Here is a 24,537-nt window from a genome sequence, read left to right as displayed (position 1 = left end):
TATACATATTTTGATTGCTACGATGTGATGCCTCTTTTACTTTTTCTCTTCTTTTCTCTTTTATTTGGTACATCATAATAATATATATTGGCAAATATTACAGAAAAAAAATTGTAAACAGTTGATAACATTGACAGTAGATTTGGAAATTGTTTAGCAAGGTGACAAGTGCGAGCAACTTGTTGCGACAGAAAAAATCTGTCATTGGTTCATGGCGCGAATATGGTAGCGTTGTGTAGCTGAAGAGTTAAGGGCGTTTTCGGGTTTCGGTGAAGCGGCGGCGGGACGAGATTGTTTACAGAATTAATCGGCAGTTACCGGGCTCGTGAAGTTTGATTGTCATTTGAATACTGATGAGCGACACTTGATCCGATCGACAGCGGCTCTGCTGGGTTCGGCGCGGCGCGGCGCGGCGCGGCGTGGCGCGGCCCGGCGTCAGGAGCATATTCCTCGTGGCGATATCGAGCCGGAAGTGAGCGCAAAACATACAGAGCGCTCGCGATCCGGCCGGATTTGTACACTTGATTAGAATGCTGTTTCGCGGACGCGTTGAACGCAGTCAAACGGCTATTCGGAATCACTGTCATGACCGCTTATTCGAGCACAGCAGCCGCATCGCATCGCATCGCATCGCATCGCATCGCATCGCAACGCGTCGCGTCGCGTCGCGTCGCGTCGCATCGCGCCTCTGCAAAACGCAAGCAACGTAAGTACACTGTTTAATATTAAAGCCGGCTACGCGCGCATTATGTCGCAGATTTACGTCGTATCATGCCGGGGAGCACCGGTGTGTTTTCAACGGCGGCGCGCTTCGGTATTTATAACGCTGAGATTACCCTGGGAAGAAATGCAAATATTGCGGGGGTGGATCCGTAGAACTAATTTTGAATACGGTTATCAAGATACGAGCGCGGTCCCCTCCATGAATAATTAATGAACGGATCATTTCGTCTAATCATTTGGTTATCATAAACTCGTTCCGCGTAAACAACAGCCTCGCGAAACAGCGTTCTTGCACACTTCGAGGCCACGGATATAAACGGATTCTCGTTTTCCATTTCGCCTCGACTCTTTCGTTGATTTCACACGTTTTCCCTGGCCCGCGTGACCCAACACCGTGCTCCACGCGTTCTTTTATTTCGCACGCCCCAAGCTCGATTGTGCACGTTTCGTTGGTATTTTAGCACGAAGAATTAAACATTATTTTCAGAAATATTTGACCGAATTTGAAAATGAATTTTTGCCTCGACACAATACGGTCCAAACTATTCGGGCGAACATTTTTGCTCGTCACCCGCCTTTATTAAAATCAATTTATTAATCTCTTTAACAATTGTGAGGCGGTACCGGGTCACATTTGACCAATGCTGAATTACTATACTTCAGACATCGTTAGTCGGTGAAGAAATTAATTCTCCGATCGTAAAATAGCCGACCGAGAATTTTGAGTAGCAGCGATGCGCAGTTATTCGAAAACGACTCAGATTTGGAAAAACGTAGCCGGGAAATTCCGCGCAGTTCGTTCAACTTTTCATTCCGTTTCGTCGAGTTCCTGAAGAGTTTTCCCTCGCCGCTCGAAGCGAAACACGCGACACCCTCGGCGGTTGTCCGGCTTAGAAAAAATTTGTCAGCTGAAAAACTGCGTGGTAACCGGATAGGGACTTTCAGCCGGAAAATCTTCGGGACGATGCGAAGCTGATGCGAAAATTTTCCTGCCGAAATAGCGGAGCTCTTTATGCTAATTTTATCTCTCGCGTCGTATTTCATCCGTCCGGAAGTACGGTTCAAGTTGAAATTTATCTTGTAGTTCGGGCCCGAACTTCCCCTGTAAAGACTGGCCTCGCCTAGGCACCGACGCGCGCCGGATACTGGTGTTTAACGCTGCCGTATCCAGTAAAAGATGTTAATAGAAATTCACAAGATAGTGCGTGGTTTCGCGAAATTTACGAGTGCTTGTAAAATTATGTAGCACTACGCCCGGTGGATTTACGGGCCGACCTCTAATCCTTTTGCTGCACTTTTTCGCGATACCCCGCGCGTTCCCTAATAACTTCATACTTCATAATTTCCGACTCGCTCGGTCAGTTTATTGTACGAACCGTTCGTAGGTCGAGTGTCGGTTAACTTCATTTCCCGAATTTTCGAACGTTTTGTTCTTCGAAACATTTCAACTTTTTCTTTTTATTAGGAATTTCTAGTAAATTTCCCCGAATATTCGGCCCTCTTCGCTCGAATTATCGTAACATTCTCTATCGTCCATAAAATGAATGGAAGCGGTGAATTAATAAAATAATTGTTGAATAAGCGGAAAGCATATCAATGGAATTGCATTCTAGTGTTACGTAAGAGGCAAAAGGCACGCGCTCTAAAACGAACGACAGTGTTAGACTCGACGACACAATGTAACGAGAATTTTCGTCGTTGATCGCTATTCGTTTTGCGTAAATTGAAATTGGAATAACGAGATTGCGGACTTGATGCATTTGCGAGAAAAACGAGCGGATCGCATGCAAAGCAGCAAAAACATTTAAAGAATCGAATAATACTGTCTTATTATGTTCCTGCCGTTGTGTCGGTAAAATCAGTGCAACTGATTGGACAGTAGGGCGTTACCGCGAGCTGACCATTTGCTATGCCTTTCGTGTCAGCTGTCCTACGTTTAATTATTTGTAGATCGATTCGATTAGCTATTCCAGCCGGAAAAGAAATCCTCGTCGCTCAAAAACTCACGCTTGCCGACACGTAATCGAATAGTACAACGTGCAACGTCGATTTAAATGTTGCTAGGGAAACGCCGCGTCGTTCTCGGTCGGTTAATCGAAAGCAGGAAAGAAGCAGGGACGAGAGATTTTACGGCGAAGCTAATATTTTTCGGAACAGCTGTCGAGATTCCCCCGGCTGTTTTATAAACCGGCCAGCGCGGCGATCGTTCGCGGTTGCTCTATTTTCACGGGCACGGTGGATTGAAAATACGAGTACGGTAATGCGGAGACGCAGATGGAAAATGGCGTTCATAATTTCGTAGCTGGACCAGGTTTCCGGCGGCGCGGTGAAATATAATATTCTCGATTTACGACGGAATAGGCTGGCGGAGCCAGTTATCGCCTGTAACCAATTACTGTGCCTTTAGTTTACCTCCGACAACTAACCTTCTATTTATTGCTTAACATTGTAATAATATACTTTTTATCTTTACATTATGTCTTTTTGTTCTTTCGTTTTGTTTAGTTTAGTAGCATGCACACGTTTACTTCAGCGGTTAAACGTTAATGATATTAGACTGTGGATTTTTGTGGGAAATAAAAATGATTCTCTCAATCAATTACAATATGTTGCATAACTAAAGCCGTTTTTCGTAGCGAAAACTTCCGAATACGGCAAACAGAATAGAATAATTGGGTCTTCCACCCTATCCGATACTCGTAGAAAACGGTTCGTGACCGGTACTGGGTCGGATTTACGGCTGCCGGCTATAAAGTTAGCGGGACCGATTTGCCATCAGCCGACGACCGGCAAACACCGAGAAAAGTGTGATCTTTCAGCGGACAAATGGCGACCGCTATTTCCGTTCCCGTACTTCTCGATGCAGTTTCACTTCTCCACTTACCTTATTCGATTTCACTACCAAATGCGGGAAAATATACGTTTGGGCCGATAGTCGTCGGGCACATATCACCATCCGCCCCCGCCATCCGCGGACTGGGATCGCGTATTTTTCCTGGAGACCGCAGGGAAGTGGGCTCGAGGAGAAAAAAGAAGAGGAAGAGGGAGAGAAAGCGAGGAACGGAGTGAGAGAGAGAGAGAGAGCGCGATGGAGGGAAAGAGGTAGGAAAAAGGCCGCGAGCTTTTGAGCTTCGATGGCACACCATAATGTATCATTCCGATGATCCGATCGTGAGTTACCGAGTTCCGAAGTACAAGAGTGGATTTACGGCGGTGCGTGGAAGTTAGCCGCTGATCCGGCTCCAAGTGGCGGAATTCACTCTTGCACTTTCGAACCCCATAATTCACGGACGAGGATGTCCGGGATTTCGCAACGTTATGGAATAATCTACGGATTCCCAGCGAACTCGCTCTCTGTTTCTGGCATCCGAACGGCCCCCGGTAAATTGATACAAACACTTTCCCCCGAGATTACTCTTCCTTCTTTCCCTCTTCCGCGCCGAACGCGTTACTTCGTTTGATTAACGTCGGGGCTCGCCCTCGTTGTCCCTCTCGCTGTACCAATCATCCGACCGTACCGTTTCGCTTACGGTGCTGTCACGGAGCGCAGTTCAAGCTATACGGCGACGCGGATTCTATTGCTTTTTCTTCAAAATTCCAACTTTCCTTTGCCTTCTAGCCTTTTACTTATGTTTACGCGTCCAGCACAATTATATTTAAATGTTCCTCGTATAATTTCATTCCTAATTTTTATAACCGTGCACAACCGTCGCTCCGACGAAATAAAATTCGCATCGACGCATCGACGAATCGATGGAATCGATGGAATCGGTGAAGGACACTGGTCGATCGCGAACGGGAACTCGCGGCATTAAATTTCGGACACGCTCCAGCGTCGGTCGTGTTCGGAACCTTCTCCTCGGCGGTCGCAAAATTCGAGGCAGTTGCAAATCATTCGTCGACGTGCAAACACGTCGGTCGCGGAGGGACGCGCGCGTAGTTTCGATGGCGGTGTGTGTTGTCGTCTTTTTTCCGGGCCGCAGCGCAACCGAGGAGCTTAATGCGTGGGCGTTGGAGCGCCTCGCGCGGCTCGCCGCTTCCAGTCGGATCCAGGATGATCGTATTTCGGTGTCGAAACGTCGGGAAGGGATTCATGGCCGCGGATGGCTCGCCAGTACGTCCTGAATTAGAGCGCCCCGCCCGTAAATGGACGAGGAGAGGAACCGTTGTCGATCTATTTTCTCGAAAGGATAAAACTGGAGAGCGAGAAAGAGATAGAGAGAGAGAGAGAGAGAGAGAGGGAGAGAGGAAGAGAGAAAGGGAACACGTTCCCCGACACCGGGGCACTTAGCGAATGCTTTTTAAATTGAATCATGTTTTTCGCGTTCTTACGCCACCCTCTCTGCTCACCCAGCCGCGCGGAGGGTTCCAACCAGGTAGAAGAACGTGTTGACGAGTGCCGGTGCAACTTGAACAACACTTCCGGCGGTTTTCTTTCGCCGACAAGAAACAGGTACCGGTTTTTACGGACACCAGCCTGGCTGGCAATTACTCTTGATTGTTTGGACATGGCCTGTTTCCCTCTCTCCCTCTCTCCCTCTCTCCCTCACTCTTTCTTCCTAGCTTGTTGCGTGTACATGTTCGATCTTCATCTTCTGTTTTGCCGAGCTTCGGATGGACTGGGTGTTTCGTATAAACAGAAGCCGATTATTCGAATTGATTGATCGAACGAGCTGGCATCGGTACGCGCAGCAATTTTGATTTTGCATAGACATCCGCAGTCCAGCAATAAATAAGGCTCCTGTAATAAATATTGTAACCGCGACGACGGTTTAATCGGAGAGTAATTGTTGCGCGGTTAAATTAACTAAATAAGCCCATCGTGTGTTGAGTAAATTTATTACTGAAATTTCAACGATTATAGTAAATCAAATGAATCGCTGTCACATTAGAAAGAAGAAAAGGCTAACGAGTCTGTGAAAAGTCTGTTTCGATTCGGAAAATGATTGTTATTCAGCGATTATTCGTGGCATCTTGCAAAAAATACTGGCAACTTTTGTTTCCGAGGAGTTTCCGAAAGATTAATGATTCCACAACGAAGACGTTCGTCCGGATTCCCTGCGTTTCAGCGATCATTCATGGATCCGTTTCTCGCCGGCTCGTTTCTCTTGCCGCGCGCCCGTTATCAGTCGGAAGCGAAGTCGACTTTCCGACGCGGTGGATCCTCGAGAAATTTGATACCGGAAACTTTCGCGAGAGTTCGTCTGTCCGACCGTAATTTAGATTAAAACGAATAATTACAATGGCGGTTTTACACGAAGCTTGACGTGCTCGTAAATCTGTCGGGTCGCGCGCGGCAATGTTGAGTTTTCGGCAGAAATTCCTCGGTGCATCGATAACGGAACCGAATTAAGACACAGCAAAATTAACGTTTCTGTGACGCGGATGATGTAATTAGCCGAATGAAAGATCCTTCTCATCGGTAATAGCTCCGTTCGTCGTTTCATAGATAGAATCTCGGTGTCGCTTCTATTATTCCTTCGATTAAGTCCGGACAAAAATGGTTCGAATATTTTATGTAGTCGACCGGAAGCCGGTCGTGCAAATAATTTACGCAAACGGTTGCGCGAGATCGCCAGGCACCGGATCTTTATGTAAAATACAAATTATCCAAGTTAATTGTAGGAATCATAGATTAAATGCAAATGTCTTTCCTCTATTGATAATTTTCTTCGCGTAAGAAATGTGCAGATTTTGCTAGATTATTTATTACTTCTTGATATCTAATTTGGAATAGAGTAAGAAAATTATCCAATAATTACTGTAGTACAAAAATAGTGTAGCATTAAATGTTTTCTGATAATTGGATTACCAAATCCATATATTAGCGGTAACGGACGAATGCTAATTCAAGGAAGATGCGAAGGCGAAAACCTGTTTAATTTTACCAAGCAATTAACTGATTGAATTAAATTTCAAAAATTGTCGTACTTGTTATCTCGTAGCTTCATCACCCTAAACAGCGAATTCGATGGCGAATGTTAAGGTTCTTGGAGAGGGTAGTAGTCGGTGGAGCATCCGGCAGATTAGAGTAACGAAAGTCTGGTCGATCGGTAATATATCGGTAAACATTGACTCGGGTTAAGGCGACCGGTTCGTTCAGTGAAAAATCTGGCTCGAGAGGAATCAATGTTGATAGCAGGCGGCGTACTATTTCGGTAAACATTTGCCGAGGGCAAGTTTAAGTGGCTGTAAACGTTCGTCGGTAAGTCGTCGGGGCAATCTTATTGCCGTCACAGTCGTTCCGGTTGCAAGAACGTCGATTTAGTGTCTTCGACGGGAAGTTTCCAGATGCTTTTAGCGCCCTTGGCTGGCGCGCATACTTCCGGCTTGCAGCTTGGCTTACAGGGGTCCCTTCCTATGCCAATTAATTGGATGTCTTGAAGGTCTGAGGACACGACAGCTTGCGGGCTAAGTGGTTCTAATACCTTTAACTAGAATGTGTCCTAACTTCTGGTGCGGCGATGAAATCGGCGGTGCCCCAGTAGCGCCTCCCGCTCTCTCTCTCTCTACTCTTCCTCTTTGCTCCCCGCTCTCTCTCCCTCTCTCTCTCTCGCCATCCCTGTGTGTATTCCAGTATCTAGACAAAGAATGGCGAATCCCAGTGAGCTGCTTTGACTGAACTTCGCGAACTGTATCGCGCACCAAAATAATCGATACCAAAGATTATTCAGCGATGGTTATCCGGGTTTCAATGAGAAATGAATGAACCTCTTCTCGAGCAACGCGAATTTCCTTCTGGAGTACAAATAGAGTATCCGTGTTTAATATGAAAATAGAAATGACTTTCACAAACATGGAGCTTTTCTGTTACACCAAATAGCAGTTTTTGTTGGAAAGCGTGACAAGAGTTTCTCGAGCGGGATTTCGGGTTGCTAACAGTGTTAACGGAATCCCGTAGTTGTCGGTTCCGTGACAAAGCGATTCGCACGCGGCATTTAATGGGACTGTTTACGACCGCGAAACGCGTTGCGTATTAAAATGAATATGTAAAGTGGATTAGCGAGGTCGGGAACGGTTCAGCCCGTTAGGTAAAAGGTTCAGGGATGTTAAGTGATTGTAACAAGTACTTAGCCGGAGTGTAATCCTACTTACCGCACGGCCCAGAAAACTCGACTGGAGTCGAGTCGCAGACGCAGACGTTTCTCGCGGCGGCGGCGGCGGCGGCGAAGGCACCGTGAAATTTTCTGACGGACCCTGTTGAATTTACAGGGAGAGAAGTTGGTATTACAACTTGTTGGTCTCCTCCTCCTTCCACTCCTCTACTCTCCCGGCTGGCATCATGTTCCCGTGGAGCAATTTTGATCCCAGATAACTCAAATTGAAGCTGAAAGTGTCTACTTTAAGACCCTGGAAGGTACATTGCGCTACAATGGCCTGGGATTTTTTTATGAATTTTTTAAGCAACTTTTCGACGGTTTGAGGCGGCCTGGAACCCATTTTTCAAGTATAGGTGAATTTTTTATCAAGTTTCCGTGGGGCAATTTTGATCCCAGGTAGCTTAAATTGAAGCTGAAAGTGTCTTCTTTACGACCCTGGAAGGTACATTGCGCTGGAATGCTTTCGGTCTGCTTCGGCGACTTCCGAACTGTCCGCGACGCGCGTCGCCAGCGACAACTAAAATAGAGCGTAATTTGTCGATCGTTATTTGCTTCACGCCTTGTTGATTTAATTACTCGCCGGTACGCTGTATGTTCACGCGCACGCGCGCCTACTTTTTTTATTTCGTTTATCTTTGAAAAGCGAGGACCTGGGCGCACGAACACAGTCGACGTTTGAAGAAAGAATGCGTCCGTAACGGAGAGCAAGTCTGAACGATCTTTCGGTTCGTTTGATTCTGTTTACAATACTGGAAGCACATTTTTAATCTGACGACGCGACGCGCGACGGTGTTGCTGTCTACGCGATAAATCAAGTATGTCCTGGTGGCGAGATCGCATAAATTCTTCCGCCCAAATATGGCGCAATCGATCAGTCGGCTCCGGTTGAACAAGAAACGGAATAAACAAGAGAGAAGAACGGATTTTCCGAGTCGTTTGGCCGTCTGGGACGGTACATCGACCGAGAGAGACATGTAATTGAAACATAAATCTCAAAAATGAACAGCAACGACCACGGTAAATTTGAGTTATGCTGTTAATACTCACGCCACATCACCTCCGCGGAAACCGACGGACCTAATCCAATTCTCTTAACTGCTTCGCCGATTTATTTCGCCTCCCATTTCCCCCAATATTTGTCCCTTTCACGGAATTATTTAAAAGCAACCGAGATTCCTTCCGAGTCTACAATTTTATTTACAAATAAAATTCATATTTTATTAAATAAATTATAATAGATATATAGCGGCATTTTCATCTCACATTGTAAAAACAAATCAATAGTAATTTCACGAATCAATGAATATTCGATTAATTATTTGAATTATTCTGCTACCACGCACTTGTTCTATTATAATTATCTATTATATACGTAATTATAATTTTACCGTATTGTCGTTTCATATAATTATTACAATTATCGTTATATTAACATTTTTGTATCTCCTGGTGAGCTATATTAAATGTTCCACCCTGTAAATATCAATGAATAAATAAATTATCCATGCTCACACAACTATTTGAAATAAACGAAGCTACACTGTACAGTTACCCCGAGAATTTTCCCCACGCGTGCAATTCTTCCTAAGGCAGTCTTTGAAGCTAAGATTTCGAATTCTCGAGGAGGGAGTCTGAACAATTCATTGGCACGAGCTAGACTGGTGTCTAGCACGGAAAGTCGAGCAATTTTGTTCGAAGATCGTGGGGGCGGGCAGGACAATGAAATGGACCATGGGGCTCGTAAGGATTCTGGGCTGATAGAAGGGAGAACGGCGGCCCGGAGGGCTCACAGGCTAAGTGCTCATAATGCGTTTAAGCTCGGGACGTGCTGCCTAACTTTCCACACACGCGGCGAGGAGTCCTCGCAAGCTGTCCGATGCGGGACGTGAGAAGGGCCGCGAGAGAAAGAGAGAGAGAGAGAGAGAGAGAGAGGGAGGGAGGGAGGGCTCTCTTGGTTGGTAGCTCGTCTTCAGGACACCGGACGTCACTTGCTTCTAGCGCGCTTGCATGTGTTTGCTCGTCGGGAAGAAGCCTGGGCTAAGACGAACGGGTTTGATCCTGACATGCTCTCGGCTATAGCTCTCTCGCGGCAAGCAGAAGCCGAGTAGAAAGAGGAACGAGGAGGAAGGATGGAAGAGGAGGAGTGCGCCGACGACGGCGACAACGACGACGGCGAGCAAGATGAAGAAGAAGAAGGAGGAGAAGGAGAAACATCGGGAACACAGGCGAACAGAGCCAGACTGGACGGCGCTGGGCTCGTCGCCCCCGTAGTAAACAAAGCTGTAACTCTGCTCTCGTGGCGAGGAATCAATGCCTCGTAGCTGGCTCTCCGGGGGGCAAACTCTTGCAGGAAACCCTCTCGGAAGCATCCATCTTAGTTTCGTTGCATGCTGATGCACCCGGGGCCGATGCTTTTACAAAACGCTTCGGTGTAACTATTTTTTCCCAGCGGCGGACACCTTGCTACTTCCGCAACTTGGCCTCACCTCGACTTCCCAGTTTCCCATCGAACGTCGCAGCGTAGCTGCGGCAAACTTCAGGGAAGAGTTCTTCGTCATTTCAAGAAGAGAATGTATATAAGATAATATTCGAGGAATATGGGAAAGCGGATCGTTCGTTTGGTGGTGCGCGAGGCGAGCCGAGGCGAGGTTTAATGGCCCGTTTCGAAACAAAGCAAGATTCGGTTTAACAAGTCGGCATCGGTCCCTTCGGCATTTCGTGGGCGTTTGAGCGATGACGTCGAGGTGGAAACCGCCGAGGGAGAACCTGTGGAACACTTGGCAGCGTACACTGAGGTCAATCGCTCGTGACGAAGGTTTTACAAGGGTGGGAAAACGAGGGGCTGGGAGGCGAGACTATTCTCGGCGACCACTGTTAAGCCCTCAAAGGTGGTTAAGTCAAGCCTAAGGTTCCCGTTTTAGTGGTTTTTATATGATACGTTACCGCCGCGGCAATTCCTGTCCGATTATGGCTGTCCTCCTCCACTTCTTACGACCGAATGGATACACTTGCACTTTTACTGCCGCGACATCTAGCACATTTCACTTATTCTCTCGTACAGACTAGTTTTATCGCGTCGTTGTGTGAAATAAATGGTAATCGACCGAACAGTTTTATTTTTAACGAACTTTGTCTGTTTCCTTAGAAATAACATAAAATGGAATAACATATATTAAATTGCACTGACATAAGTTGAATACAGTAATTTATGTATTACCTTGAGGCTTAAGACTAAACCGAAACTAAACCTATCACCTCCGTTAGCGGATATAATAAAAATATGTTATATACACGACGAATAAAGAAAAAGGCACCGCTCGGCATAGTCTCGCATCGAATAAAACTAGCGAGCGAGCGAGCGAGCGATCGATCCGAGTTCGCCGGTCGGATAAATCGTCGGAGGCATTGTTCCTTTGCCAAGCTTTTCGTTCGTTGGCGTTTTTCTCGTCGCCGACTTTCGTCGCTCGCGTCGGCTAAATCGCGTCGGATGCCGTTGATCGGAACCAGAATATTCTGATACGTTGACAAGAGAAACGCGGGACGCAGATCGAGTGAAAGTGTCGAGGAAATATCCCGATCGACGCCGGTCGTACACGCGAGGGTGGTGTTGGGGTGGTTTAGGGTTGGTTCGGAGAACGAGGACATAACCAGCCGAGAAACGCGGGCCCTGGATAAATCGAGGTGAAAATTCGATCGCGGCACACGAACAACCGCAAAGGAAGCTGGGCACAGACGTTGCCCGTGGTTATGGTCGCCGTCGACTTATGGCAGCGGAGTCGCGCATAGCATCCCATCGTTGCGGGTCGCAGCTCGCTGATCGCGACGGGGGGTGGTGCGGGTGACGTGCTTCGGCCGTTTCCATCCCCGAAACCTCGTAAAAATCCGGGAGGAATGCCGGGAAACCGATACACCGACCGGTCGTTGCTATTTTTGAAGGATCCGGCCTCGGAGACGCTCCGTGAAATGCGCGCCGCGCGCCCCAACTTTCAGATCGGGCTTCCTCCTTCCTCCTTCCTCCCTCCTCCTTCCTCCCTCGCGCTGCTGAAATAATCATCCGCGACGCGATACGCATTGTCTCGACGTTCGATAACCGGCGGAAACTGGGTTGCGACCCTTTTCGGAATGATTCTAAAGGAGCCTTTGTAAGCGGCGAGTTTTAGAACTGAATGGCTGCTACTCTTTTATAATTTCTTTCGTGTAATGGCGCGGCCACATTGTGCGCCGGCATTTCGCCCTTAAAAATTTCATGAATGCCTTCAAAGTATCGTAAATCGCATAATGGTTGTGGATCTTTGAGCTTCCGCCAACGGCCGGTTGCCGGATCATTACGGGCTAGCAGGCGACTTGACTTCGCTGCCACCGGAAAACAGAAAATTAGTGGTCCGCCCCAGCCGGCTCTATTCCCCCCATTCTATGCTAACTTCTCGCTATTTAACGCGCTCCGTGTCGAGCCATTTCTCCTCGAGTTTTCGCCTGTGCCACTCGATGCTTCCTATTAAAGAATGAAATTCGCCAATCTCCTAATTGATGGAGGAAGTTCGCTGAAAGCAGAGGAAATTATTTCATTTTTTTTAAACCAAGCATTCTAGATAGGTATTTGCTATTTTCGTTTCAAATCAATCTTGCCCAGGTTTCCTTGTTATCGCTGCAAAGCGATGTATGCAAAAGTGCTCTTATTGGTCTAATTTAATTTACCGTTTGGTGTGAACAATGAAAATAATTGTAACCCTTTGTCCTTTGATCAGCGACGCGTGCTGCTTGGCAGTAAGAATAGGATTGAATTCCATACCGATTCCGTGCGATTTTTCTGATAACGTGGACGTTAATTAGCCTTCGTTGAATACTTTGTTCAAAGAGCGTGGATTGTAACATTGCGAAACGGATAAGAAAGCTAGTATTGTTCCTGTATAATAGGCAATCGTGAAGCAATGCGAGGACTAGAGGTGTCCAATCGGATACCACCGCGCCAATGTTGATGAACCAGAGAGAGAGAGGGAGAGAGCGCGCCTTGCTTTCCAGAGAGCCAACGTGTACGAAGAATGGCGTATTAAAGGCAACGGTGTATTATTGTTGCACGCGGCTTTATTGGCGCCCTGTACAACCCGATTCACATTTCCGGCCGCGGAGCTTAGGGGGATCTCGGCGGTAGAAAGTTAGAGAGAATGGTATTGTGTCCCTGTTTGTGTGCAAACGTGACAGCTTTTCGACGAGAGTAGCTCTCTCCAGAATCAGAACCGAGAACCGAGAGCCATCGGAGCTTCGCTTGGCAACTGAAAATTCGAGGCAATAGAAATTCAGTGTATTTTGAGGCGCGTTACACTCGACGAATTCCCGCGTCCCGAACATTTTACAAGAGCTGTGTGTGCCGCCGTACCCGTGACCTCGATAGTTTAATCAATTTCTTCGCAAATTAAAGCGTATTCTCAACGAATAAGGAATTTGCACACTTCGGTATTACATTCACCGTTTCACCAGCTATATCTTTGCTTACATTTTTACTGCGAGAAATCCTTTCTGCAGAAGGCATCTCAGGAGGTACGTTTCTTGCTTTAATTTTGTTTTTAATTAAACTGCGACGTTCGGATCAAGATTATGAAGAAGAATCGCTTTAATGAAATATATCCCTGTATGTATTTATATCGAAAATTTATTGATTCGAATAATGGGCAACTCTGGAAAAAAATCGTAGAAATTTTTAGCCGAGATAAGCGTTTCCCACGGTCTTGCGAAAGATTTCTTGTCCAATTATGGGCGCGAAGCGAGGGAATGGTAATAATAATAATAATAAAATTAGTTTCCCCGGAGCGGCGACGATCAAGGTTCGCGCGCGCGCGCGAGGCTGCCAAGATTAATGCAAAAGCCGTAGAGCGCGTTCGGCAGAGAGATTACAGCGAGTTAAAAGTGACGGGAACAGCTGTCAACGCCCGCCCTGCCTCGCCCTGCCTCGCCCTGCCTCGGCCGCCACCGACGACGGCTTTCTTTTATTCCCGGCGTGTTTTACGCTGTTCGTAAACATCCACCGGTTAGCTGAGCCGAGACTTATCGCGAAGGTGTTGTATCTTCGCGGCGCATCGGCACATTTTCTCGCCGTAAAAAGCTGCGACTACATTGAAGCCAGGGTGCTGGAAGTTAACAACACCGTGTACACTCGCGAAACGGCCCTTCTTTATTTCTCCAGGGACGTTTGTCGGACGGCGAAAGATTTTTCTTCACGCTCCGTACGTACGGCTCTCCGCTTTCTCTATCCGCTTTGTTCCGCTTCCGCTTCCTCTTCCTCTTCCTCTTCTCCTTCCTTTCCCCCTTCTTCTTAATCTGCCGCTTCCCGCTAGTATCGCGAGCCCGCGAGTCCCCTTTCGTTCGCCGTCGGCTTTTCTACGCTTTTCTACGCCTTCCTTCTTCCCTGCCCTTTCGGCACCTGTATCGATTCCCGCGCGAATTGCTCTTCGTGATCGGAATTCAATCAGTATCCTACACTTCATTCGCGCAATAAATGAATCCCATTGAATCCCGGTGAAATTTTTAGAACGTAATTCCACCGCGCCCGGCTTCCACCATTCGTTGCACCGCCGCAGTGCGTCGAGTATATATACATATATAGTTGTTCGGGACCAAAATCGTAATTTCGAAACGGCTCCATTTTCGACCTAACGCCACTGATAGTCTTTTACAAACATACGTACGTTTGATAATTAAGAGAGATCAAGATTTAATTCGACCAATAAATTTCTTCGCCTCGTTTCTCTATTTAGTTCAAAATTCAGCTCGGAAAAGTGAGCCGCTGAACAGCTGGCGAATTAGCGAACATAAATTTCTCTGCAGCGCGTATCCACTAGAAATGATTAGCTACAATTCGCCCTCGTTCGCGATTTTCCCGCCGGCGTGCGCCTTGCTTTTCTCGATTGCCGGCAATTTTTCTTTCGAGGGTACCTTAAGCAACTCGAACGTTTACTCCAGCATCAACGCATATTCTTATCGGTAGTTAAATTTTCAATCTTCGCCGGCATGCCCGCGGAAAGCCGGATTTACGGTTCCATAAAAAGGCACGGACGGCTTCGAAATCTTAGAAGAATTGCCATCGTTGATGCGAACAATCCTGGTTGCGTAGCCATAAGAAGCGAAGCGTCCGCCCTTTCTACAACAACGGTAACATCGTGCGGCTCGTATTAATTCAGAACTACGGATAGAAATCAATTACTATCGTTGGAGTTCAAGTGAACTTTACCTTGTTTCGAGGAGAACGTCCACATCCAAATTTGTACACCTTGTAGTAAAGGTGAATTAGTTCCTCCAATATTTGCAATATATACTAGTTTGAGAAAGTTATACCTTTTTAAAAGGTGTGCGGACGTTTTCGCTCCTCCTCTACTTACGGTAGAGTAAGGAACAAAGTAGGATCGCGAGCTATTTCTCCGTGAAATATTCCGCTGTCAGTTGTTTTCTTTCGGCCGGGGGAGAATCGTTGCGTCAACACTCGGGAAGAATCGTTCGCCGAGAAGCCCGGCCCGGCGCGACGACGGCGACGACGACGACGACGACGACGACGACGACACCGTGTTTCGCTATACACGCCTGATTGTCGCGTATCAACAGCCAATCAAATTTATCGTCAGGACAATACGAACCGTAATGGAAGTCCGGGTGTTTGCAGATCGAGAGCGCTGTTTGCCCTACCCTACAGCGAGCGGTAGAAAACATTCCCCGTAAATAGCGTGTCCGTGTACATAGACGTCGTCGCGTTCCCCGGCTATCCCTGGAATTCACCCGTAAGGAGTTCGCCCGCAATCCGACCGGCGATTCATTTTACCAATGAATATCCATAACCCCGACGAGTCCGTAGATCATTTGGCCGCTCGAAAGCGCCGTAGATCATTCCCGGGACTCGGCCGGATCCCATGTTTGGTTTCCCTTCGAGACGACCATTTGTCCGATTCTGCGCGATTAGATTCCTCTTTTAACCACATCTCTCTCTCTCTCTCTCTCTCTCTCTCCCGACGTTCTCCTCGTTCCAATCTCTCTATGAATTTCTTCCAGTCCCTACAACCACGTCCTCCCTTTCTCTCTTTTCGAGCACGTCTCTCCACTCGTCCTCCTCCTGCCTTCCCTCGATCACGCAAACGCTTCTCCTCTATTCTTTGGATCTGCATCTAAATGAAAGAAATCGTGTACTTGGCGTAGGTATCTTAAGTATTTGATAGCGAAAATATAAGAATATTATTTGTAATTTAAAGAAAATAGCAAGCGAAGGAATGAGTATGCATGCCACAGGTTCTGTGTCTTGCAATCAATTAGCAAAATTCGTCGTAAAAGTGTAATTTGACGAAAGCGTCGAGTCTCGCTTTATTTAAATGCTCAGCGACTGTCATATATCAGAAGCTCGATTAAGGTCTATTCTGTCTCTCTCCGGGACAGCAGTTTTATAATTTCAATCGTGAAGTCGTTCGTGGCAGATTTTTCGTCAATGCTACTATACGGACCGATAATTGATCGCGACGGCAGCTTCTGCTCCGTCAATTATAATTTTACTAGAATCAGTCCACGTGCAATGCCCGAATAACCTCGACGGAAAAACTCGAGTCAATTGCTCTTAAACGTGGACAGGTATGGTGTGAACGTAACTCGACAGGAAAAATGTGCAAACCGCAATGGATCTAATTGAAGCCGACGTTTGAGGCGTCTATGAAATAAAAGTCGGCTGGAATTTTCTGTGAAATGAAGATGGGTCCCCCCCTCTCTCTCCGTTTCAGGTGGCTTGGATGCTTTACGAAAATGGGGGCGCTATCCTGACGGTGCAGCATCACGTTATCACCAGGAACAACAGGATATCGGTGTCGCACGATAAGCACAGGACCTGGTACCTACATATCAAAGATGTACAGCAGGGCGACGAGGGGAAGTACATGTGTCAGATCAACACGGTCACCGCGAAAACACAGTACGGCTACCTGCACGTCGTAGGTGAGTCTCTTTGGTTCTGCTTTCATCCGGGTTCGCGTGCCGGTTCGGCTCGTACCACTGCTTCGACACGCGAACGACGAGTTCGAATTACGTCGATGGATCGAATTAGTAATCGCTTCCGAACGCCTTTCATTCGTTCTTCGACACCTGTAACGACGATAATCTTGCCTCGAAGTCACTTCGGTGTAACAATTTTAAAAGCAACAGTCGAATAATGAAGATGGACGGTGACTGAACTAACGGATGGCCGTTAAAACGCATTTAGACTGTCCCGAAATCGGAAATATTAGAAGAGAGATCTCTCGCTCTGATAAAGCGTTATAAAACTTCGGGAAGGACGCAGTTAACCGACTTTTCGATCGGTCTCGTTAATTACGACACCGTAAAATCTAAGATGGCTTTGCTTCATTCAGTTCGGAGCAGCTTGCAAAAACGAAGCTTGTCGCGCAACCGGTTGTCTCATTTCCAAGCTTCCACGACGTAATTTTCATTCAAAGCGTTATAATTATTCTGTTTTCATTCAGCTACCGCGTCACGGTGTAATTAATGCTCGTACGCTCGCGTTGCACGCTTCTTTAATTATGTAATTGTAGAACGCCTGACGGGTTCGCGTGACGAGACGCATGAGCCATAAAACATTAACAGGAATACTGTGTTTCCACTCGAAAACACTTTCCTTGGGACAAACGTTCCGACAAACAGCGTCTCTTATCAGCACTGGAAACGAGATCATTATTATACAAGATTCAAATTCGGTAATCGAAGTTCGCCAAATCGACGAGCGAAATTATTTGCTTTTGTCTGTTTAAGATAAGAACAATGATTCAAGTATCTAGGACTTTCAGAATTTGTCTAAACTTGTTCGCGCATCAGGATCGTTACGAGCGAAGCGAGCCACAATTGTTCAACCCTTATTCGAACAGGAAAAGATATTTGTTCAGCAAAAATGTCCGAGCGAGACGCCTAAAACTTTGAGGAAGCGATCCCTCGCGATTCGAGGAGGATGGAGGTGTAATAATTGAATCGGGAAGAGGTATGCTCGAGTCTAGAAGGCTGCGAAGAGGATAGGATCGTCGAGGGTGGTGGTGGTGGTGGTGGTGGTGGTGGTGTTGGATCGGGGGCGAGAGATGGTCTTCGTTCTGCCATCCGGTAGAACATATTAATATCTCGAGTTTTGACGTCTGAAGTCGTCGGTGGAGCGAGACTCGGCACGGGAGCAGTGGTGGTGGTGGTGGTGGTGGTGGTGGGGCTTGTTTCAGTAGTCGGAGGAGTAATCAGAGGGCTAGATTAATTGTTTCCACGGGACTCTTGGCCTAGCGTTGCACAAATACACGGAAGACTTCCGCGGCGGGCCTCCGTGATAATGCAGGCGGAACAGACACAATGCCAGTGGCTGCCATAACTCAGCACCCTTCGGCTCGTGGGCCGGAGCGGAGCGGAGCGGCGCCGAGCCGAGCGGTGCCGAGCCGAGCGGAGCTGAGCAGAGCGGAGCGGAGCGGAGCGAAAAGGAAAGGAAAGGAAAGGGTTGCCGTGGCCTAGGCGAGGAGCCCGTAACGTGCGCAAATATTCCATACGGGCTGAGTCACTTAAAGTTACCACCTGAGGCGTTTACCTTGCTCCTGAGCTAATAAACGCTTTCTGGAGGGAATTTGACGATTTCGGGCCGGGCTGGATTTCCATGGAAATTATCTGGGAATCGTAGCCCGTGTCGCGTCTCGATTGTTGCCGCGATGTTTGCCCGCTCGCGGAGAATGCGTTTCTTGCGCGGCCAGACACGCTATGCTACTTCTCCCAGCTGCGGAATAAAAGCGGAGTCAATTCGGTAGATTAAATTTCGCCGCGGCTCCAGCGTCTTAGAATGACGGAGCATTCCAGCGAAAGCGTAACGCTGGTTCCCCTCGGCATCAAAATTTTATTGCGACTGTTATTCCTTCGATCCGATCGAAACATTTCGCGGCTTGCCATCTTGCTAATAGACCACCCCTGCGGGAAGGAAGCTGTTCGAGCGGCACAATATCACTACATTCTATGTAGGCTAAAAATGCTTTATTAAAAAACTATTCGACAAAAAAAGGAATAACGACAGACTGATTCTTGTTCGATGTATGTAGTAACTGATTTTTTTCACCTAACGTTTTCTTTGTAAAACGGTCGAGAGAGGCCTCGAGTGTTGGGTCCGAAAAGACCCGGGCATGGTACGGCGAGGTTTAAAGTACACAGGAAACATTGGTGCAAATCGACCCAGTTTGCCGCGACACCGTAACACCCCATGGCGGCAGCGTTCCCCCTCGTAATTCAAGAATTTCGCTACCAGTTGGGATCGCGTTCTCGTCGAAAACGCGCAGTCGATATCGACTTTCCAATAAAAAGGGTTTCGAGAGTTGCTGGTGGAGAGCGAGAGAGCGAGAGCGAGAGAGAGAGGGAGAGAGAGAGGTAGAGAGAAGGGCGCGAGGGCGGGGACGGCGTGGAAACAGATATGAAATTGCATACAGGCTCGCGAGCATCATAACACGCTCCTTTCGCTCGTTACGGAAGAACGCCAATTGAACCGACAACAACTTGTCCAATCGTCCTCGGCCGGGAACTCGATAACCGGTGGAAACGCAACGGAATCCGTGTACCAGCTCTGGATAGCGACGGGGTTTACACGGCGACAGAGAGGAGACAGGAGAAGGAGAGCGGCGAGAGGAGCGGAGAGAGGAGGGAAGAGAACGGAACGGAGGAGCGTCGAAAAATGTACGGCAAGGGTCGAAAGCTCAGCGTCACGTTCCGCAGTCTGCGCTTCTCGGCTCCACTCGAGCCAGCTTCTTTACTGGTTAAGCTCGCCGACTCGCCTCTAAATCGAATAAAAGTCAGATAGTCCCCGGCTTCCGCCTTATTTACGAGAGGACAGAAGGAAAAAGGCAACGAACGCGACGAAGAGACCGAGAGACCGAGCAGAAGTGAGAGACAGAGAGAGAGAGAGAGAGAGAGGGAGAGAGGGAGAGAGAGAGAGAAAGGGAGAGGGGAGATGACGACCAACCCCTTGCTAGAGGCAAGATGAAATAGTCGGCCGGGGTGGAACGAGCGTGTGCGCGATATTGGATAAAGTGGGCGCGATCATCGGGTTATCGTTACCTTCGATTCATGGATTATCGCTGCGATCAATCGCAGGCTTCGCAGCCAACGTGTATCTCGTTGCAATCGAGGATCTCGGGAAACGATTACCCTCAATCGAGAATTAATTGGCCGAGTGCGAGGTCCGAGACTTTGTTTCGTTGGCTTGTGGCTTCGAAACTCATTGACGACGTCGTTTCGTTATCCTCTGGATCCTGAACTCATCGATGACGTTCTCTAGCTTTCTATATGTCTGCTCTGCGGTGATCACAGATGTTTGGTGTATTTACAGTGGCGGCTATATGCTTCATGCTAAACCTACCGATCCTTAAAATATTCGAGCATACATTATAATAAAAATGACGAGAGGTTTAAATAGAAACAGTCTGTCCCTCGTTATAAATTAACTAATATTGCTTTATAACGAAGAACGGACTGTTCTTGTCCAAACCTCTTTGATATAAAATGCGTCGACGCGCACGTACAATAGATGAAGAAACTTCAAATCTCTATGGAAAATGATTTGCACTAGCTGCAAGCGTCGAATAAAAACGTTTTCTTTCGTTTATTTCTGCCATCGGTCTAGTTGGATAGATTGGCCAGCCAGTTCCGCGTTTCTCGCACTCATATCTGTCGCAGATGCGTAAAATTCACAATCTATCGACAAATATAACCCTTCCCGTTGCAGGCGTGTTGCGAGAGATTTGTGTGTTTATTGACTACGCGATGGCAACAGTGGTCGCCCCCGGTGAAAACAATGGCAACGATTCCGGGCAGGGGTCGAAGTTGGGACACGTCGAAGAATTTTCAGTCTGCCAGCCGAGTATTTATGATCGGGAATACGTATCCGAAAATGTATTCGAACGGTGAATACATTAGAATTGGCGCGATGTCAAATGCCAGATGTACCGGCGCTTTTGTATTCGGCAACTAGAAAGTAGGCCAGGTGATTGATCAATCATGAGCGATAACGGTGAAATTTTTAGTAATCTGTTTGAACCCGTGCAGCCCCGGCTGAAATAATCGCGAGCATTTATTATTATCGGAAAGTTTTCCCGAAAAAAGATTCTGTTCGCTCTTTCGACGCGGGCTGGGGGGGATCTTGCAGCCATTCGTTTGGACGGAAATTCGATTAATCGAGCCAAGAATTGCCCACAGTTATACAGAATGGTCCGTAAATGTCGGTACAATTGGACGTTTCCACGTACAAAAATAAGACGGAAATGTGGAATCATTTAGAGACTGAGTTTTCCAGAAAAGTTAAGTTTTAAAATAATTGAATTAATTGTCCTATTGAATATCAATATACTATCCGTATCGATTATCCTTATATGTCTGACCACCAACGATCAACGCAGACAGCAGAAAAGGTAGAACTTTCCGTTTCTTTCTCTATTCTCTTTGCCTTCGTTGATCCGGCGAGGTCAGAGTAGCGTCTGGTACCATCTTCGACTCGCATGCTCCCAACCCTCTAGACAAACACCTTCGATCCATATTAAACAAACCGTTATCGTTTTATCATCGGTTGAGCTGTGTCTCTCGCGAGAGGCAAGGAGGATTCATGAAAGCTTGGCGCTTGTTGAAGGGCCAGCCAGAATTTTCGTTGCGCTCCGGCCTGGAAGCGAAGGCCGTCGGGTGTTGGTCGACGAAATAATTCGCATACCGTTTGGCGCCGTTCAAAACGTAAAAGCATCGAAAATATGTCACCTGGTTCGGCCAGGTGGCCTATCAAGGGCCCACTGGCAACGCTGGCAACACTGGCAACGCTGCGAAAAGGCACAAAAGGCCAGAATGCTAAAGCGAGGGAGCGAGAGAGAGGGAGAGAGAGAGGGAGAGAGAGAGGGAGGGAGAGAGAGCGGTCAAGTCCGCTTTTGACCAGTCATCGAATTTCACGAATCGAATTCAAGAATACTCGAAGCCGGGGCATAATGTGGCACAAAGGGAATTGGCCCGCGTGTCGCTCATTGTACCGTGGAGCGCGCGTGTCGTCGCGGCCGTACATCATACGTTACACGAGCCCGGCACAGCATTCCCTAAGGGACCGGTGTAATTAGTAATTTGTAGTTCCAGTGGCTTCATTCACCGGGCTGCATAACAGTCATTTCGACACGAGTTTCTCCGGCGGGCCTTTGTGTGCTAATCGCGGCACGTTAAGTCGCGGTGCTTGTTACATCTCCACCGCGTTCCGACCACTTAATTTCAGACTTCTCGCCCAGGTAAGAGACGAGCGTCAAACAGGTCGGAAACTTTTCATTTTGCCCGATAACGTGGATCCGTGTCGCGTTCAGTGTCGTATCTTCTCGGGAAATTTCTCTTTAACGGAATCCGAGCATTTTACAGCATTGCGAAGCTGTGCGGATTTCGCTCGCAGCTTCGCGAGAAAGCCGGATGTATGTATTCTGTTCCTTACAGAAAAACTATTATGTGTAGGAGTATCTTAAAAAGTACGTTTGCTTAAACCCTATAAAGAATTAAATGATTAATGTCTCGTATCGAAGTACCATGGCTCGCAAGATACTCGCGTCGATTTTATTAGCAAGCAATCAAACCTCTGACACTTCTGATATCCGTAAACAATGTATGTTCCGATTGTGCAACTTGTCGTACTTCCGGTCTTGACGAGAACGCTGGCAGCGCTGCCCCTTCCTCCAATTTTCCTCTTTCCGGATCAATTCCCATTTCTTCGGACATTCTCAAACTTGTATTTCAGACCTGCCCCTTCAATCTCGCGACCTTCTTCGCTCACTTGCCATTTGCACGCGAGTAGAAAACCAAAAGATCAGCAAAACTCGTCGGAATCTGTCGCAAATCGAACAAGTCAACGCGCGCAATGAGAATCGATGCACTTTTGAACCAATTCTGGCCAGTTTTAGAACAGACACGTCCATGATCAGAATAAAAAAAAAAGCAAATAAATCTTAATGCACCTAAGTCCAAGAAACTTCCAGGACCTCTCATCGTGCCTTTCTCAAGCATTTTTTAGAACTTCAGAAGCCTTCCAGTAATTCGCTGTGTAGTAAATTACGAGGTGATCCCAGCAAAGGGAATCGATCGCTTTTCACGAAGTCGAGGAGGCAGCGAGCAATAAATAATTAAATCACGTTGGCTCCGGAGAATCGATACCTTGCTTCCTTAAAAAAAGCCGCATTCAGCAGCCACGCGGCAACTATCAAACCTTTCCTTTCGACGAGCATAATTCTTTCAATTGATAGGCCGGTTTCATAACAAGTCGCCGAGAAAATCTCTCTCTCTCTCTCTTCTTCTCTAGCCTAGCCAAGATATTCGGCTTCCATTCATCCGACATTCGTTACCGCAGACAATTTCCTCGGGCCTGTATTCGCGGATTCCTTAATTGGAGATTTTCCGTGGTTGCCACGTTGTAACGCAGTCGTCGGTTCTCAAAGCGTGGCCCGAACACAATAACTGCTCCCGCGGATCATTAAAGTTGGCATGTTCGAGTAAAAATTCTGGTGAAAGGTAGCTAGGATCCAGCAGTAAGACGTGTACGTTAGGGGGAGGATCTCCGTTACTTATTTAAGTGCCTACATATTTACCCGATACCCGGCAGGAAGCTTGCTTCAAGAACCTCGTCCCGTTCTTTCCCTCCCTCTCTCTCCCCCCTCTCTCTCTCTCTCTCTCTCTGCTTCTCGAGTGGCCAATTACGGACAACGGAGATTTCAGAGGCTCCGGTCGAGGGTGAAGATAGACGAAGGTTCCTCGGTCCGGGTATCGATCAGCAATGAAAGAGCAGGATCTGACGCTCGTTTCCGCCGCGGTAGAATAATTCCCGATGTCCCCGTGTCTCCGCGAGCACGGGCCAAAAGATATCTCTGGCCAGTCCTCGCGTTAGCATATCCTAAAGGACTAGGCTGAGTCGGCCGACCCTTTGCCGCCCCTCCAACAGGCTCGTCGTCCCTCAAGCATTCTGCAGTCTACGGAACCTAGACGATGGCCGAGCGAGGTCCGCGGTTAGGTCTGACTGCTGCCGGCGGAGTTTAGGCCAAGTTAACGCGCAACATCGCCGAGGCAACGTACACGTGACGGCGTTTGCGCTTGAATAATGCATCAACACTCTGTACCGACCTGCTGCCGGACGGCCGGCACCGCCGCGCTGCTCAATCTGCGCTTGTTGAACAATTCGGTAACATTCCGCATTAGCATTAATGCTGCAGATCGCCGGACACCTGCGGTAATTCATAGCATCGAGCGGACCCGACCCGACCCACCCGAACACATACCCGTACCGATCGCGTGCCAGGCCGTCCTCTCTATCTCCATCTCCATCTCTCTCTCTCACTCTCTCTCACTCTCTCTTCCTCTCTCCTTTCTCTCCCGGGACATCCTACTATTTCCATATGGACTTCTGTCTTCTTTCCTAAGGGATTTCGATCGATTCGACCGAACTTGTTCATTTGTTCGATAGATCTTGTTTATTTGTTCGACTTTAAATAACATTTGTACCAGAGAATAGAACCAACCTATCGAAAAATTTAAATATAAATGTAGACATCGCATCCTTGGTGTCGCTCTTAAATAACGACCAACTGCTAAGTAACGAATGCACCTTGGGTCTCTTGTCACATATGTATGAGGTTTTGGTAAACGCGAAGTTCGAGGTTTTCGAACTAAATGCGAACGTTCTCTTCATAGATTGGATGAGCAT

At 47.5% G+C, this 24,537-nt stretch overlaps 1 protein-coding gene across 1 annotated transcript in view; it reads left to right on the top strand.

The window, feature by feature from the left end:
- Nucleotides 1-24,537, top strand: part of LOC144469774 (lachesin) — a 259,484-nt gene that overhangs the window by 117,973 nt on the left and 116,974 nt on the right. Inside the window, exon 3 of the mRNA XM_078180383.1 lies at nt 16,568-16,778. Coding sequence (XP_078036509.1) covers nt 16,568-16,778 — 211 coding nt within the window. The remainder of the gene's footprint in view (nt 1-16,567; nt 16,779-24,537) is intronic.

The sequence above is a fragment of the Augochlora pura genome, chromosome 5, assembly GCF_028453695.1.
Source record: "Augochlora pura isolate Apur16 chromosome 5, APUR_v2.2.1, whole genome shotgun sequence".
NCBI lineage: Eukaryota > Metazoa > Arthropoda > Insecta > Hymenoptera > Halictidae > Augochlora > Augochlora pura.
This window is presented reverse-complemented; position numbering and strand designations above follow the sequence as displayed.